The sequence below is a fragment of the Salmo salar genome, chromosome 04 (genome assembly GCF_965601325.2).
Source record: "Salmo salar chromosome 04, fSalSal1, whole genome shotgun sequence".
Taxonomy (NCBI): domain Eukaryota; kingdom Metazoa; phylum Chordata; class Actinopteri; order Salmoniformes; family Salmonidae; genus Salmo; species Salmo salar.
The window spans coordinates 34914077-34931966 of record NC_138294.1 but is presented as its reverse complement, the minus strand read 5'-3'; the positions used below and the strand labels follow the sequence as shown (position 1 = coordinate 34931966).

Genomic DNA, 17890 nt, shown 5'->3' with positions numbered 1-17890 from the left:
ACACACATTAATCTCACTTCTTAAGCAAGATAAATACAGGGACTTACTTGGTGTCCAATTGAAATCGTGGGAGTCCCTTAAGATGCTTCAATCTGTACTAGTGCACACACAATCAGTGACTCACTCAAAAATGTAAATAGTCTTGGACTACATGCTCAGACAAGCACACTTGTTGTCTGGCCTCCTACTCTGTTACTGGGATATACTATTTTGAAAGTAGAAAGAGAAAAATCTGGTCCAACGCTTGTGTTGTAACAAGTGTTGTTAATAAAATGAACCTGTACAGACAGAGACCAAAGGCTACAGTACTAAAAATACATGGGACACATTGTCCAAAGCACCCACATTAACTGTGAACTTTTGAACCGCCTTAAACCAAGTTAACATTACAACACGCTTCAAAAATGTACACAAGAATAACTTACTGTGGACAAGTACAATGTCATACAGTAATAAAGACCGATGCATCTATAGACAGTTTGTCTTTTGTCACATGTAGCCTTTTTTTTGTTGACAAATCCAGCCATTATTTCCTCATCACTTCCTCCTATGCTGTTACACAAGTTGTCTCAGAAACGAAGGAAACCTATGCTCTTTGGACTTGTGCTGGAATATTAAAAAGAGGCGAACTGGGATTTGAACATAAAGAAATAAAAGTAACGAAAATGTTCCCTTACCACCATGGCCACTGACTGCATGTTGAGGTCGCAGGGCGGCTTGAGGGCCTTGGGCCGCGTGGCGTACCAGTAGGTGGTGAGGGCGGCAAGGGCGCCCACACCCATCAGCATGTTGGTGGGCAGGCTGTGCATGTATTGGCGCACATCCTCCAGCTCTGGGATCCGCAGCCGTCTCAGGAGCTCCTGGGCCTGCATCTTCTCTGTTGTCGAGAGAGAGGAGAAAAAAAAACATTTAGTGTAACACATCTGTAGTCTTTAAAAAAAGTTACATTTCCATCTCCCCTAGCACCTAACTACCTCCTCAATATGTAAAGACATGAAAGAACTGCATAGGGGAAAGCAATAATCGCCAAAGGAGGACTAGTGCCCGGTTCCATTCACCCACCCTGCACACTGAGGACTGAGCACATTTGGAGTGACATGTTTGACTGCAAGGAGCTTTGGTTGAGGGTGGAGCTACATTTATTACCAACATATTGTTTGTACCCATCTTATCCCCATGGTTCTAGAAACATAGTAGGTACTACTGAAATTGGTTGGTCCCATTACTCTCAAATGGCTTCCTTTCCTTTGTCTGCACTCACCTATAATAACTAGACGGCTTAAAGCGACAGTAATAGTAGGCTTCTTTCATCGCATACAATCTTAGACCAGTGCAGCTGACGGAAATGACAAGGAAATCATTGAGAACATTGAGACAGAGCTACACATTTCATGAAAAATGTAAACAAGATGGGAGAGAAAGGGTTTAGTGCAACACCTCACCAAACTGAAACCAAGGGAGGAAAATGGTTCCTTTTTAATTTTACCCCTTTTTCCTCTCCAATTTCGTGGTAGCCAATCGGTAGTTACAATCTTGTCCCGTCGCTGAAAATCCCATACAGACTCGGGAAAGGCGAATGTCGAGAGCCGTGGGTCCTCCGAAACACAACCCGCACTGCTTCTTGACACAATGCCCACTTAACCCGTAAGCCAGCCACACCAATGTGTTGGAAGAAACACTGTACACCTGGCGACAATGTCAGCGTGCATTGCGCCCGGTCCGCCACACGAGTCGCTAGTGTGCGACGGGACAAGATTTCCCTGCCGGCCAAACCCTCCCCTAACCCAGATGACACTGGGCCAAATTGTGCGCCGCCCCATGGGTCTCCCCGTCGCAGCCGGCTGTGACAGAGCCTGGACTCGAACCAGGATCTCTAGTGGCACAGCTACAGTACTGCCTTAGACCACGTCGCCACTCGGGAGGCCTCATAGCGCCTTGTATTACATTCTATTATTTTCCCCATCACCAAACACTTAACATGCAAACATAATGAATGCCTTAGGGGAGGCAAACACTCAAAACATTCCACAAACCAATCCTGAACACAGGTTTCCATCATGATATCAGGACACCCGCACATGGCACATCTCATTTTAGTGGGGAAGTAAGACGTGGTGACATTTCCTGTCTGAAGTGCATTGATAGTGAGCTCACTGTAATCCCCTCTTCCCTGCACACCAGGCCAGAGCCCTGTATAAACACTTCGTTGAAGTCAGCATTGATCTCATGATCCGGCACAGTTTAATTGATCCAAGCAAAGCGGGTGGATTGATAGTCCAGGGTGTAAGGCAACATCTGACAACTGTGTGGGTACTTTCTACAGCAGGAATTGTCAACAATAATCAGCCACAGGCCAATTGTTTCTTGAGCGGCTGGTCGGGGTGCCGGAGCATAAAAACAAAATAATTTGTAGACTGCAAATTGACCACAAGAAGCCCAAACAGATAACATATTTCACTAAAACATTTCAAACCTCTATTACGCATGGGAATACTTGGGAACATATTTCCTGGTGCTGATAACAGTCTTATGTCCAACAATGAAAATACCAAAAAAATATCATTTTTTGAACAGTATTACCTTAAGGAAGAAGGAAGCATTTTATAGTACAAGGCCCTGAGGCTCTAGTCACTCACTCTCCAAATGGAGACCAGTGTGACCGTCATAGGTCACAGTCTGAAAGACAGTCACCTCACAACATGTTCAATGTCAACAGCTCTGTCAATACAACAACATTCTGCCAAATTGAAAGTTGCATTACTTGTCTATTTTATTATTTTCCCTGTAAGTTGACTGAGAACACATTCTCATTTACAGCAACGACCTGGGAATTAGTTACAGGGGAGAGGGATGAATGAGCCAATTGTAAGCTGTGGATGATTAGGTGGCCATGATGGTATGAAGGCCAGATTGGGAACTTAGCCAACGAAGTGCCATGGGATCTTTAGTGACCACAGAGAGTCAGGACACCCATTTAATGTCCCACTCGAAAGACAGCACCCTACACTGGGCAATGTCCCCAATCACTGCCCTGGGGGAATTGGGATATTTTTTTTAGACCAGAGGAAAGGGTGCCTCCTACTAGCCCTCCAACACCACTTCTAGCAGCATCTGGTCTCCCATCCAGGACCAACCCTGCTTAGCTTCAGAAGCAAGCCATTTTGAGTCTATACAACACCATAAACCAACACCTTTTAGCATTAAAACCGTGAAGGGTCTTTACTTTTAAAGATGACTTCACTTCTACTCTCATTTCCCATCAATTGTGACAGAATATTTTTTGATTATCCTGTTTGTTCTTAAAAAGCACTTCTTTGCAGGACAGAGGTTTGTTACCATTGTAAACTGCACTACAGTCTCAAAAGGTGCTTCATCCTGTCTTGGCACAATTACAGAGATCAGAATGAGAGGTAGAGAGAGAGAAACAGGAAAGAGTGAATAGGTCACCCTATGCTCTTTGCCCCTAGACTGCCTGACACTATTGATGACTGAGAATGGTTAGTTAGACAGGGAGATGGCTCAATTTTGACTTCCAAGAACGGTGGCAGTCACATTTTAGCCTAAGAAAATATTAAAAATAAATGTTTTTGCTTCGTTCACATTTCTGTGTCAGAGAAAAAAAATGATATTCACATTGTGACAATCATTGAAAAATAGCCACAAAAAGGAGATGTACCTCTACTGATACAGAGCAGTTAATCTCTTTACCTTGTATCCCTGAAGTAGTAGCAATTGCTCCCAGAGGGGACTGAGCTACAGTAGACCTCTTAGTTCTCACAATTATGAATAACAGGGCGACGCCCCCTTTCAAAACAGCAGGCGCATGAGGCGCTGACCCTCTTCAGAGCCACTCATTGGAGCTCCGCTCAAGGAAGCAGTCATTGAAAAGCGAGTGCCGGTCTGTGTTAGGACCACGAATAGGGCTGTGACTGTCATGAAGTGACCATCGTTATAAAAAAAATATTTTTTTTTGATTAAATATATTCTCCTCTCATTCAATCCTGACTGCATGTGCTGCTGCTTCAGGGGCGGGTATTGCCTAAGCAACCAAAGACTCAAATCAGACTGTTCTGTGTTTACTTACTGGCAGCCCCCCGCACCTCTCTGATTCAGAGGGGTTGGGTTAAATGCAGAAGGACACATTTCAGTTGAATGCATTCAGTTGTACAACTGACTAGGTATCCCCTTTCCTAAACTGACAGCTAGGGGATAGCTAGCCTAGCTTGCTGATATCTTGGTCAAGTGACAGTGTGCCCTGTTTGTGGTAAGCCATTGAGTGCATGTATTTGCTGATAGTTGTTTGCTACAACACCTTGCTAAAACAAGCAGCAAAGTTTCATCACGTGGTAAAGAATACATGTTACCATGAAAATGGACTCAACCACACGGCTCTCGTCTTTTTTAATGCCCGGCCTTCTTCAGTCAGTGGTGTGAAACAGGTCTCCCGAGTGGCACTACAGACCCTGGTACATTCCCAGGCTGTGTCACAACCGGACGTGAGCGGGAGTCCCATAGGGCAGAGCACAATTGGCCCAGCGTCGTCAGGGTTAGGGGACATATAGGCCGTCATTGTAAATAAGAATTTGTTCTTAACTGGACTTGCCTAGTTAAAAAGGTAACATTTTAAAAGAGTACAATTTATACACACAGTTGAAGTCGGAAGTTTACATACACTTAGGTTGGAGTTATTAAAACTTGTTTTTCAACCACTCCACAAATGAATTGTTAACAAACTATAGTTTGGCAAGACGGTTAGGACATCTACTTTGCGCATGACAAGTCATTTTTCCAACAATTGTTTACAGACAGATTATTTCACTTATAATTCACTGTGTCACAATTCCAGTGGGTCAGAAGTTTACATACACTAAGTTGACGGTGCCTTTAAACAGCTTGGAAAATTCCAGAAAATGATGTCATGGATTTAGAAGCTTCTGATGGGCTAATTCACATAATTTGAGTCAATTGGAGGTGTACCTGTGGATGCATTTCAAGGCCTACCTTCAAACTCAGTGCCTCTTTGCTTGACATCATGGGGGGAAAAAAAATCTAAAGAAAATCACCCAAGACCTCAGAATAAATAATTGTAGACCTCCACAAGTCTGGTTCATCCTTGGGAGCAATTTCCAAACGCCTGAAGGTACCACGTTCATCTGTACAAACAGTACGTAAGTATAAACACCATGTCACCACGCAGCCGTCATACCGCTCAGGAAGGAGATGTGTTCTGTCTCCTAGAGATGAACGTGCTTTGGTGCAAAAAGTGCAAATCAATCCCAGAACAACAGCAAAGGACCTTGCGAATATGCTGGAGGAAACAGGTACAAAAGTATCTATATCTGCAGTAAAAACGAGTCCTATATCGACAACCTGAAAGGTTGCTCAGCAAGGAAGAAGCCACTGCTCCAAAACCTCCATAAAAAAGCCAGACCATGGTTTGCAACTGCACATGTAGACAAAGATTGTACTTTTTGGAGTAATGTCCTCTGGTCTGATGAAACAAAAATATAACTGTTTGGCAATAATGACCATCGTCATGTTGAGGAAAAAGCCCTGATCTCAAACCTATAGAAAATTTGTGGACAGAACTGAAGAAGCGTGTGCTTGCAAGGAAGCCTACAAACCTGACTCAGTTACACCAGCTCTGTCAGGAGGAATGGGCCAAAATTCACCCAACTTAATGTGGGAAGCTTGTGGAAGGCTATCCAAAACATTTTACCCAAGTTAAACGCAATGCTATCAAATACTAATTGAGTGTATTTAAACTTCTGACCCACTGGGAATCAAAGAAATAAAAGCTGAAATAAATCATTATCCCTACTATTATTCTGTCATTTCACATTCTTAAAATAAAAGTGGTCATCCTAACTGACCTAAGGCAGAGAATTTTAAATATGATTAAATGTCAGGAATTGTGAAAAACTGAGTTTAAATGTATTTGGCTAAGGTGTATGTAAACTTCGACTAAAATACATTTCTTAAGTGAATGTATTAAAACATTTTTATTTTCATTATGTCTTCATCCATTATCGTCGGTTACATGATTATAGAATTACCGTGCCAGCCCTAACCACAAAAGCCCCAATAGATCCCCATCATAGTGATTGAAGATTTAGTCCAGGATGCTAATGTTGCTAATGGCAGAGCCATCACATCTGAAACATGTTAATGAAGAAGAATCTAATCTCATGTAAACAAGCCCCGGGGTAGGCATTCGCGGGAATAGCTGGTAGCTTGACGTACACACTGACATGGAAATTAGAGATTATAACAAGGAAGAGGTACAGAGGGTAAATGTTTCTTTTTACTGAACAACCTCCAGATATGGAAAACTGCTTAGGTCAAACAAAATGGTGGAATTCTTAAGACTAGGGTAACTACCACAGCCGAATGCTCACTATACTTAAAACCATTGCCATTTCCCTCTCAGCCCCTCTCTCATCTTTGTTTCCATACCAACCTGCCCACTCTAAGTGTGTGGTATGTGCATACAAGCGTCTGTGTATGCATGTATACCACACACACACACACACACACGTAAGGCGCATGTGTGCGCGCCTCAGTCAGCTGGCCGGGGAGAGCAGGGAAAAGGGACATGCCACAGGCATCACATGGCTTGGCTGGGAGTCGTTTCCAGGCTAAAGGTAACCCGCCACTGCTTCTCCCCCTCCAGCCAGCCCCTCCATAATTGGCCTGGGAGGATGATGGGCCAATGGCAGCGCTCGCCCACCAGTCACCCCACTCAGCCAGAAAACTGAAGACATTGGAAAAAACTGAGGGGGGGGTGGGGTCACAATCCAGCTGGTCTGTTTGACCGCAGAACGCACGGAATACAGCACTGTCAACAGCTAAAAAGAAAGTGGTATGTGGTTCAGTCATTTCAGTGCAAGTCAAGTGCATGAGTCAGACTATCTAGGTTTATACAGACACATTCTTGCAGATCCCCTGGATATGATGTGTGATGTTAATAAAATATGGAGTACAACTTACTTACTAGCTAGAAGAGTGGTTAACCTGAGCCATGTTCAAAATATACAATTTTAAAATTCAGGTTGTTAAATGGTAGGCTACTTGTTGGTGCCCTGCAGAAGTTTTGAATACGATGCAACAAAGTATTCACATACAGGATAACTGTAGGGGATGGACAAGAGAAGGATCAACTATACTGAACAAAAATATAACACACAACATGTAAAGTGTTAATTCAGCTCATGAAACATGGGACTAAAAGGTCCCAGAATTGTTCCATGCGCAGCGCTTTTATTTCTCTCAAATTTTGCAAACAAATTTAAATTTACATCCCTGTTAGTGAGCATCCTTTGCCAAGATAATCCATCCATCTCGCAGGTGCGGCATATCAAGATGCTGACTAAACAGCATCTTGTGTTGGGGACAATAAGATGTGCAGTTGTCACAACACAATGCCAGGTCTCAAATTGAGGGAGCGCGCCAATTGGCATGCTGACTGCAGGAATGTCCACCAGAGCTGTTGCCAGAGAATTCAATGATCATTTCTCTACCATAAGTCGCCTCCATAATTTTTTACCCCCTTTTTCGTCATAGCCAATTGGTAGTTACAGTCTTGGGAGTTGCAACAATGGGACTCGGGAGAGGTGAAGGTCGAGAGATGTGTATTCTCCGAAACACAACCCCGCCAAGCCGCACTGCTTCTTGACGCTTAACCCGGAAGCCAGCCGCACCAATGTGTCGGAGGAAATACCATACACCTTGCAACCGTGTCAGGGTGCATGCGCCCGGCCCGCCACAGGAGTCACTAGACCGCGATGTGACAAGGACATCCCGGCCAGCCAAACCCTCCCTAACCCGGACGACACTGGGCCAATTACGCGTCGCCTCATGATTCTCCCAATCACGGCTGGCTGCGACACAGTCCGGCCTCAAAAACCACAAACCACGTGTAACCAGGCCAGCCCCTCCACATCCGGCTTCTTCACCTGTGGGATCATCCGAGACCAGCCACCCGGACAGCTGACAAAAACTGGGTTTTTACAAAATAATTTCTGCACAAAATGTCACAAACCGTCTCAGGGAAGCTCATGTGAGTGCTCATCGCCCTCACCAGGGTCTTGACCTGACTGTTACGACGCCGAAGAACAGACTTCGATGGCCACTGGCATACTGGAGAAGTGTGCTCTTCACAGATTAATACCGGTTTCAACTGTACCTGGCAGATAGCATGTACGGCGTCAAGTGGGCAAGCAGTTTGCTGATGTCAACTTTGTGAACAGTGTCCCATGGTGGGGGAGGGGTTATGGTATGGGCAGGCATAAGCTATGGACAGTGACGAGATCCTGTCGTGCCATTCAACCCCTAGCCCCTCTTAGGCCTGCTTCAGATACAATGCCTAGCCCATTCCCACTCCAAGGCCTGGTCCAAAAACACATCCTCTAAAGCTAAAGTTAAGGGAATTCTTTAGAAGACTAGGGATTTAAAACTGCTATAGGTGTGTTAAAGCAGCGTGCTAGCTCAGTTTCAAATGTTTATAGTTAGAAATGCCCAGAGGGCTCACACTGTCACAATACCAGCAACTCCACTTCTAGATGTACAGCGTATTCAATGAAGTGGGACTTTCTGAACCTGGCAAGTGCAGACATAAATCTAATTCAAATACAGCTCACTTTGAGATAGAATTGCATCTTCCTGTATGTTCTGTAACGTTGCACCCTCCTGAAAAGCCCCTCTTGAATTCTCAGGACCAAAGCCACTAGGCTTCCAGTCTCAGTGATGTGAAAATTCCCATAAATTGGAGGAAATCAGCAGCACCATCCCTGTAGCATATTGATTCCCTCCTGAATTAGCACAGTATGGATACTCTAGCCTAGTGCAACATCCTTTTGCATACAGAAAAACCCCTCAAAACTGCCATGCACTATTCAGTTACTGAATAGGCTGTGTGTACGCGTGTGCGTGTTGTGATTTGTTAAGCGCTGATGCCTCATTGATAATTCAACAGCATTAGCTACAAATATCTCTGGAGGATGTTGTAGTAAAGGGGCGGGGGGATCGTTATTCTATACATACAAAGTTGTTAACATACGAGACACACGTTGGGGGAAGCATACTAGATTTATTTCACTGCAAGGGAGCAGGGAGGTCAATCTAGACTAGTGTGACTGAGTTGGCTAGTTGTGGACTGAGTGTAGGGGGTGGTGAGGTGGAGGTAACTGCAAAGCGATCCATCCGCCTATAATTAGCCCCGCACGGACACAGCCTCATCTTTCACCCTCAATCCCCACTCCCCTTTGGACACAAAGGTGACTTTGGTGGGGAGAGCAGCATTCATGAGGACAGCAGGTGACCCAAGAGGAAAGCAAATGTGCTGGGTCATGACCACACTGTACAGGGTCATAGAGAGATGGGACATTGGGGAGGGGTGAATGTGAGGGAAGGTTGTCCGCACTGCAGGCATGGCTCGGTGACTGCAGCCTCACGGTCAACAGGACCGAAAGACAGTAGTCTGCTAAAATGGCTTCAAAACTAGCCTTAGCCCAGACCCAGATCTGTTTGTGCTGTCTTGCCAACTCCTATGGTCAATTCTCACACCTAACTGTAGCCATATAGCACAAACAGATGTGGGACCAGGCTTTCCTAACCTGCCAAGATTCCATGAGGCTCCCACCAACACACTGCAGAGTCAACCACAGATAGTAGAATCCCTTTATTTTCCAAGACCCATCACTCCCATTTACAAACAAAACCAGGGTCAACACTTAATTGGAAATTACATTTACAGATTGCACCTAAGAATCTGAGTCTGGGCTATGAATCCTAAAAACATGGTAGAGGACAATTTCAAAGTCATACTTATAAAATCAGACCCAATTTTCACCTACCGTAATTTCCGGACTATTAAGCGCACCTGAATATAAGCCGCACCCACTGACTTAAAAAAAATAAAAATTATTTTGAACATAAATAAGCCGCACATGTCTAAGCCGCAGGTGCCTACCGGTACATTGAAACAAATTAACTTTACACAGGCTTTAACGAAACACAGCTTGTAACAAAAATTCAAAATTAGCAGTAAGCTTTAGTTGTCTTTTTTGAATCAATTCCTCACGCTGCAGTTTCCAACATCTTATCATCGACTCATTAAGACCAAGCCCCCGTGCAGCAGCTCTATTTCCTTTTCCAACAGCCAGATCCAGTGCCTTCAACTTGAAAGCTGCATCATATGCATTTCTCCGTGTCTTTGCCATGATGAGGGTGACAAAATGACTACCGTAATCAGAATGATGGGAAGTTTGAGAGCGCTCGATTTAATCTAAACAGTAAACAAAAAGGTTGTTTGACCTTAACCCGTTCGGCAATTTCATTGGTCTAATGAAAGCTTCATGCCGCCAAAAAACTGAGCACGTCACAGAATGTGTTTTTTTGGAGCAAAAAAAATGTTAAAGTGTGAAAAATCCATATATTAGTCGCGTCATTGTTTAAGCCGCGAGGTTCAAAGCCTGGGAAAAAAAGTTGCGGCTTATAGTCCGGAATTACGGTAGTTTAAATTTAAACTGCATGTGCGTTTGTCAAAAAGCCATTCATAACCATGATCAATAAGAGAATAATAGCTCTGTACGCATCTCTCTACATGCAGCATCAAACACAAAGCGCCAAACCTGCTGTCTTAACATTCAAATAAAATGTAGGAGTGCAAAGGTTTACTAAATCCATGCGTCACGGTTCGGTTCATACCTCGGTTCAAAAAGACTTAGTGTTACAGGATAAATTTTGTCATCCAGTGGTGAAGAACCATTAGGCCTAAACTCCAAATGTTATATTTATAAAGCACATTCATACATATTTTTATATCAACAGTTGGTGACAGCACTCCGATCCCACTGTGGCTATACATTATCTTTTTTTGCCAGGGACTATTGATTTTCTTCGCAAACAATTTAAAATCACCACGCCTTTACACCGAAATGCTACAAACTCAAAACAATTTGGACTAATATCCATTTAGCATCTAACCATCAATGGAAAGCATTAAATACCCTTAATCTCATCAGCTTTAGCTCATTTAGCCGTTTACAGAGAGAGGTAAGCTCTAACTTTCCACTCAACGGAATGGGGCTCTCACCAATGACGCGCTAATACCTTACAGCTCGCCCCTGCCCGAGTGCCGATTTCCTGTTTGACCAGGCCGTGGTCAGAGCCTTGGTAGAAGTGTTGTGTAAATAAAGGCTCACTGACTTGCTGTGGCCTGAGGGCTTTGGCCGTTAGTAACCCCTGCCAAAGACGAGCGGAGCAGGCGGATCACGGTGGAGAGTCAGTGCATCCTTGGCCCTGTTCCACAGAGTGGTGTGAGAAGGGAGGGAGGGAGGGTGTGAGGGAGGGAGGGAGGGAGGGTGTGAGAAGGGAGGGAGGGAGGGAGGGTGTGAGAAGGGAGGGAGGGAGGGAGGGAGGGAGGGAGGGAGGGAGGGAGGGAGGGAGGGAGAGAGAACAGGAGAGAGAGCTCTGTAATCTGAAGTGGAAAACGCTAGATTCTCATGTGAGAGACGCCGAACATTCGAGACGAAAGCGAGAGAGGACCAAGATTTTTTTTCTTCTCCACACCACAAGCCTCCATTTCCAGATTTCCTTGAACGCTGTCACTGTACTTCAAAGCTGACAGGACAAGAATCCTCCACATGATAATCACAAGTTTGTAAACTAGAGAAATTGGTCTGTGTGCGTCGCAGCAAATGAAATGTTATTTGTCACATGCGCCGAATACAACAGACCTTACAGTGAAAGGCTTACTTACAAGCCCTTACCCAACAATGCAGTTCAAGAAAATACCTAAAAAAGTAAGACATAAGAATAACAAATTATTAAAGAGCAGCAGTAAATAACAATAGCGGGGCTATATACAGGGGGAACCGGTACAGAGTCAATGTGCGGGGGCACCGGTGTCAAGGTAATATATGCATGTAGGTAGGGCTGGGAAATATGGCCAAAAGCTCATATCACAATATAGGTAATTTCATATCCCGTTAACGATACATATCGCCATATTGCACATTCTGTAAATTCAATGAATAAATAGTTTATATAAAATTACCACATGTAAAGGCCTACTTATTACCTTTGAATTATACTCAACATAAAAAAGGTACTTACTCATATTTGATTCTTTCTCCTTTTATTTAGAACCTTGGTGCAAATTTTCAATTAAGCATTTAACAGAATATTAATGTATAAAAATCTGCAAACAAAATAAATCTATAAAAATATATCTATATACACACACTTTTTTTGAGGGGGGGGGGGGGGTGCTTGCCTGTTGTGTGTTATTTTGGCATTAATGTGTGTCACATGTCAATTTGCATTTGGTACATTGGGTCGAGTGTTAGCGCCAATTGGGCAAAAGCCTCTTGCAACATCTGAGTCGGGGGGGGGGGGGGGGGGGGGTTTGTTTTGAGCACTCGATTGTACTTTTGTGGGTCTCATCCGTAGACTCTCTCCGTACTGTTTCACATGATTCTTGCGTAGGTGGTAAAAGAGGTTAGTGGTGTTTGAGCCTGTTGTCCACACGGCACGTGAAGAACGCAAAGCATCGTTCAATTGACGGAAAATATTGCTGTAAAAAGTGTGATTTACAACAACAAAATAAATGATAGAGCATAATGATACCATAGACGTTTTATCACACGATATATTATATAAGCATATCGCCCAACCCTACATGTAGATAGTCACTTTAAGACTATGCATAGATAAGAGTAGCAGCAGCATTCCAGAGGTGTGGGGGGATGCAAATAGTCTGGGTAGCCATTTGATTAGCTGTTCGGAGTCTTACGGCTTGGGGGTAGAAGCAATTTAGAAGCCTATTAGACCTGGCGCTCCGTTACCGTGCAGTAGCAGAGAGAACAGTCTATGACTAGGGTGGCTGGGGTCTGACCATTTTTAGGGCCTTCCTCTGACACAGCCTGGTATAGAGGTCCTGGGTGGCAGGAAGCTTGGCCCGGTGATGTACTGTTCCATACGCACTACCCTCTGGAGTGCCTTGCAGTCGGAGGCCGAGGAGTTGCCATCCCAGGCAGTGATGCAACCAGTCAGGATGCTCTCAGAGGTGAAACTGTAGAACCTTTTGAGGATCTGAGGAACCATGCCAAATCTTTTCAGTCTCCTGAGGGGGAATAGGTTTTGTCGTGCCCTCTTCACGACTGTGTGTGCTTGGACCATGTTAGTTTGTTGGTGACGTGGATGCCAAGGAACTTGAAGCGCTCAATCTGCTCCACTACAGCCCCGTCGATGAGAATGGGGGCATAATCGGTCCTCCTTTTCCTGTAGTCCACAATATCTCCTTTGTCTTGATCACGTTGAGGGAGAGGTTGTTGTCCTTGCGCCACACGGTCAGGTCTCTGACCTCCTCCCTATAGGCTGTCTCATCGTTGTCAGGCCTACCACTGTTGTCATCAGAAAACGTAATGATAGTGTTGGAGTTCTGCCTGGCAGTGCAGTCATGAGTGAACAGGGAGTACAGGAGGGGACTGAGCACGCACCTCTGAGGGGCCCCCGTGTTGAGGATCAGCTTGGCGGATGTGTTGTTACCTACCCTTACCACCTGGGGGCAGCCTGTCAGGAAGTCCAGCATCCAGGTGGCTGGCTAGCTAAAATAGACCTTTTACTAAATTAGCCACGGATGGAGATATGGATTGGGAAGACATCCTCCTCCCTCATGTGGTACCCTTCCTGCAGGCTCATCCTGACAGGACCCTCCAGCATGACAATGACACCAGCCATACTGCTCATTCTGTGCGTGATTTCCTGCAAGAGAGTAATGTCAGTGTTCTGCAATGGCCAGCGAATAGCCCGGATCTCAATCCAATTTAGCACGTCTGGGACCTGTTGGATCAGAGGGTGAGGGCTAGGGCCATTCCCCCCCAGAAATGTCCGGGAACTTGCAGGTGCCTTGGTGGAAGAGTGGGGTAAGATCTCACAGCAAGAACGAGCAAATCTGGTGCAGCCCATGAGTAGGAGATGCACTGCAGTACTTAATGCAGCTGGTGGCCACACCAGATACTGACTGCTACTTTTGATTTTGACACCCCCTTTTTGTTCAGGGACACATTACTACATTTCTGTTAGTCACACGTCTGTGGAACTTGTTCAGTTTATGTCTCAGTTGTTGAATCTTGTTATGATCATACAAATATTTACACTTGTTAAGTTTTCTGAAAATAAAACACAGTTGACTATGAGATGACATTTCTTTTTTTGCTGAGTTTATACGTCTCAATTTAAGTCCACAAATGGATTCAGCAATTGTAGATTTAAAATCTGTCAAGTCTAGCTTTAGACAGCTAACTGCAGTTAGATTGAAGATTAAGCAACAAGTAGACCTAAACTTCCTGAGGATTTCCGCCTATGATTAATAAAAAAAAAGCGTGGTCCATCTTGTAGCCCATCTCCTACTTCATGCATTTATTTATTTAACCAGATAGGCAAGTTGAGAACTAGTTCTCATTTACAATTGCGACCTGGCCAAGATAGAGCAAAGCAGTTCGACAAATACAGAGTTACACATGGAGTAAAACAAACATACAGTCAATAATACAGTAGAAAAATAAGTCTATATACACAATGTGAGCAAATGAGGTGAGATAAGGGAGGTAAAGGCAAAAAAGGCCATGGTGGCAAAGTAAATACAATATAGCAAGTAAAACACTGGAAAGGTAGATTTGTAGTGGAAGAAAGTGCAAAGTAGAAATATAAATAATGGGGTGCAAAGGAGCAAAATAAATAAATACAGTAGGGGAAGAGGTAGTTGTTTGGGCTAAATTATAGATGGGCTATGTACAGGTGCAGTGATCTGTGAGCTGCTCTGACAGTTGGTGCTTAAAGCTAGTGAGGGAGATAAGTGTTTCCAGTTTCAGAGATTTTTGTAGTTCATTCCAGTCATTGGCAGCAGAGAACTGGAAGGAGAGACGGCCAAAGGAGGAATTGGCTTTGGGGGTGACCAAAGAGATATACCTGCTGGAGCGCGTGCTACAGGTGGGTGCTGCTATGGTGACCAGTGAGCTGAGATAAGTGGGGACTTTACCTAGCAGGGTCTTGTAGATGACCTGGAGCCAGTGGGTTTGGCGACGAGTATGAAGCGAGGGCCAGCCAACGAGAGCGTACAGGTTGCAGTGGTGGGTAGTATATGGGGCTTTGGTGACAAAAGGGATGGCACTGTGATAGACTGCATCCAGTTTATTGAGGGTATTGGAGGCTATTTTGTAAATGACATCCAGTCATGCATACGGTCATACAAAAAAAAAAAATCTGTTTCCAGATCTCTTTTGTGGCACATTTGGAGAGATGTAACATCTGTAACATACAAATACGAACCAGAGATCGTAGCAGTATCCCTTTGTAATATATAGTAAAAGGCGTGAGAAGAGCTTCTGTAGAAGTTGCCACGTGGTTGTCAGTCAACACATCGCTTCATATCTGAATTCAAAGAGGCATGAATGCATGCTACTAAAGGAAGGGGTATAGGGGTTGGTTTCAGACCAGACCTAGCAGATTTAAGGCAAAAAAAAGCTAGGGTGGTATTGGGAACCAGGCTGGATGACGAATGGGTGTAAACAGGGGCCGGTTCAGGATGGTGCAACATTACAGAAACTTTCATATAGAAAAGCATTGAGTAGAACAGATATGGTTGTCTGCCAAGTAGAATAAGAAACCATGTTAGCTGTATTTATTACATTTCTATCTGTGAACCTCACTGAAACATCCCCGGTGACCCCTGCCATGTGTTCCATAAGAGCCAGCTGCCAGTCAAATAACCGGCTACTCTCCCTTGTGGCATCTACTTAAATGACTAAAATTGTGGTGCATCAGATGCCACCAAATCTGATTTTGAAGGGCAAACATTTTTGCAGGGGGGCATGCCACCACTCCCCCTTAGCTGGCAACTTTTTTATTTTTTTATTATGCGGACTACTCCAGATTTCGGGAACACACTGACCCTAGGGATTGATAGTTGACTACAACAAGAGAAATTCCCCTTTCACCTAAAAAAAAAAAAAAAAACAGCGGTACTGTAATACACTAACAAAATACTATCTCCTTTGTAGTATATGAACAATGCTACTCCATATGATAACCACATGGCAGACCAATCCAGAAAATAAAAACATTTAAAAAAGGGTCCGCGTCGCAAGAATATTGTCAACAGGAGAGCCGGTTAAAAGCAGCACACTCAGACAGTGAGTCAATGTCAAAAACAGACTCCAGACAACATTCCACACAATTCCTCTTATGCGGTTGTTTGCTGTACCACAATGAGCCAGGTATAGGCCTAGCTTATAACGTCAAATGTTCAGGTGTTCTACCAAACCAAGTTTCAATGGCACCTGTCTATTTTGAACTTGGGCCTAATAAGTAGGCTACAACCATTGGTAGCAAATGTATGTCTTTGAAATAGCTGTGAACTTGAAGCCACCCTGGACTGGCCTGGGCAGGGTTAAGAAAGTGTGCATTACAGCTTTCTGGCAAAGAACATTGAAGAAGTCTTAGTTACACCAACAGGTTTAAATCTTGCCACCTGTACTAAGCTTAATAATGTTTAGGAATTAACCGTTTAGCAAAAGCAAAAATAAACCTTCATTTGAGAAGGTCAGTAAGACTGAAACCCTGATTAGGCCTAATGCAGCATTAATAGGCTTTGAGCTACTCTTTGAAAATAAATCGCTACATTGCAATTTCAACAGAACCTTGCAGTCACTTAAATGGGTATCCCAATTTCCCTTTAAAATGAAACATGATAAAGAAAGTTACTGTTCATTCCAAAATAATCAAAAGTATTTCAATTGTTTTCTCTATGCATCGGAGTAGCCTATCACTTTACTAATGGAAATATTGTATTTTATATTGCTTGCTTAAATAAATGGTTTTAAAAAGTATACCAATTAACCTATGAATATTTTTCGAGAATCACTGATAGTAACTCTCGAAACTGTCTCGAGGCAAATGACAAGGCGGGGATGCCACAACACGAGTTTGACAATGGATACATTGTCTCCTTTTAAAAACGTATATTACAATATTACTGAATTAACTAACAATGGCGTCATTCGGGCTCCTTTCACAAGTCCTAAACGCGCGTATCACGATAAAACGTTTCTAAACAAAGTTGAGTGTCTCACAAACGTAGCAAGAAGTTGATATATAGTTTACAGGAAGAAAAAGTTATACAGCAGATAGCTATTTTTATGACTACGTGTTGATTCACCGAGCACGCTACGAAATAGGGAACGCCTGTAAAATATAAATATTGTTTTTGTATAGGCCTACGTCTTAAAATGCGTAGTCTATCCAGCCTGCGATGTGCACGTAATCTGTATTGATAATATGATGGATATTATCTACATTTAAAACGATTTAATCCACCATCAGACATCTAAACGTTACGCCTTTTGAAAACTGAGCGACTGTTGTTTTTTTAATGACCCAGTTATTGCGCAACCAAACACACAATAATGTATTTCTTATTTTTTACATAGTTATTGAGCACAAACTTGGAATAATATAATTGAACAGGAAAAGCATAAAGTTATATATCCAACAAACCTGTGTCAGGCAGCCTCCTAGTCGTGAACCATTCAGAATCTTTAAAGAGGATGTAGCGCTCAAGAACAGTGCATCTCACTTGTAAAGCAGCTGCTTGGCCAATCAGTGATGCTGTCTAATATTTTCCCCATACATTTTCAAAGGCGTGTTTTCATTGGACAATTTTTATTGAACGTTACGTACGCGTCCATTTTTTTGCACATTCCATCACACTTTATTTACGTCACATTATTCAATAAATATTTAATCACAGAAAGAGTTTCAGATCATATTTGCTCAAACAACTTGTATTTGTTTATTAATGATGCTTCGGATGCAAGTTTGTTCAGAC

The 17890-nt window shown here is 43.4% G+C and overlaps 1 protein-coding gene across 2 annotated transcripts in view; it reads right to left on the bottom strand.

Annotated features, from left to right (window-relative positions):
* acsl1a (acyl-CoA synthetase long chain family member 1a) overlaps nucleotides 1-17668 on the bottom strand; it is a 51375-nt gene extending 33707 nt beyond the window's left edge. Inside the window, exons 1-2 of one of the 2 annotated variants that reach the window (XM_014195507.3) lie at nucleotides 17560-17668; nucleotides 678-877 (exon numbers count right to left, since the gene is read on the bottom strand). In XM_014195507.3, the coding sequence (XP_014050982.1) occupies nucleotides 678-872 (195 nt within the window). In that variant the 5' untranslated portion in view covers nucleotides 873-877; nucleotides 17560-17668. 2 annotated transcript variants of the gene reach the window in all.
* Between the last annotated feature and the right edge of the window lie 222 nt (nucleotides 17669-17890).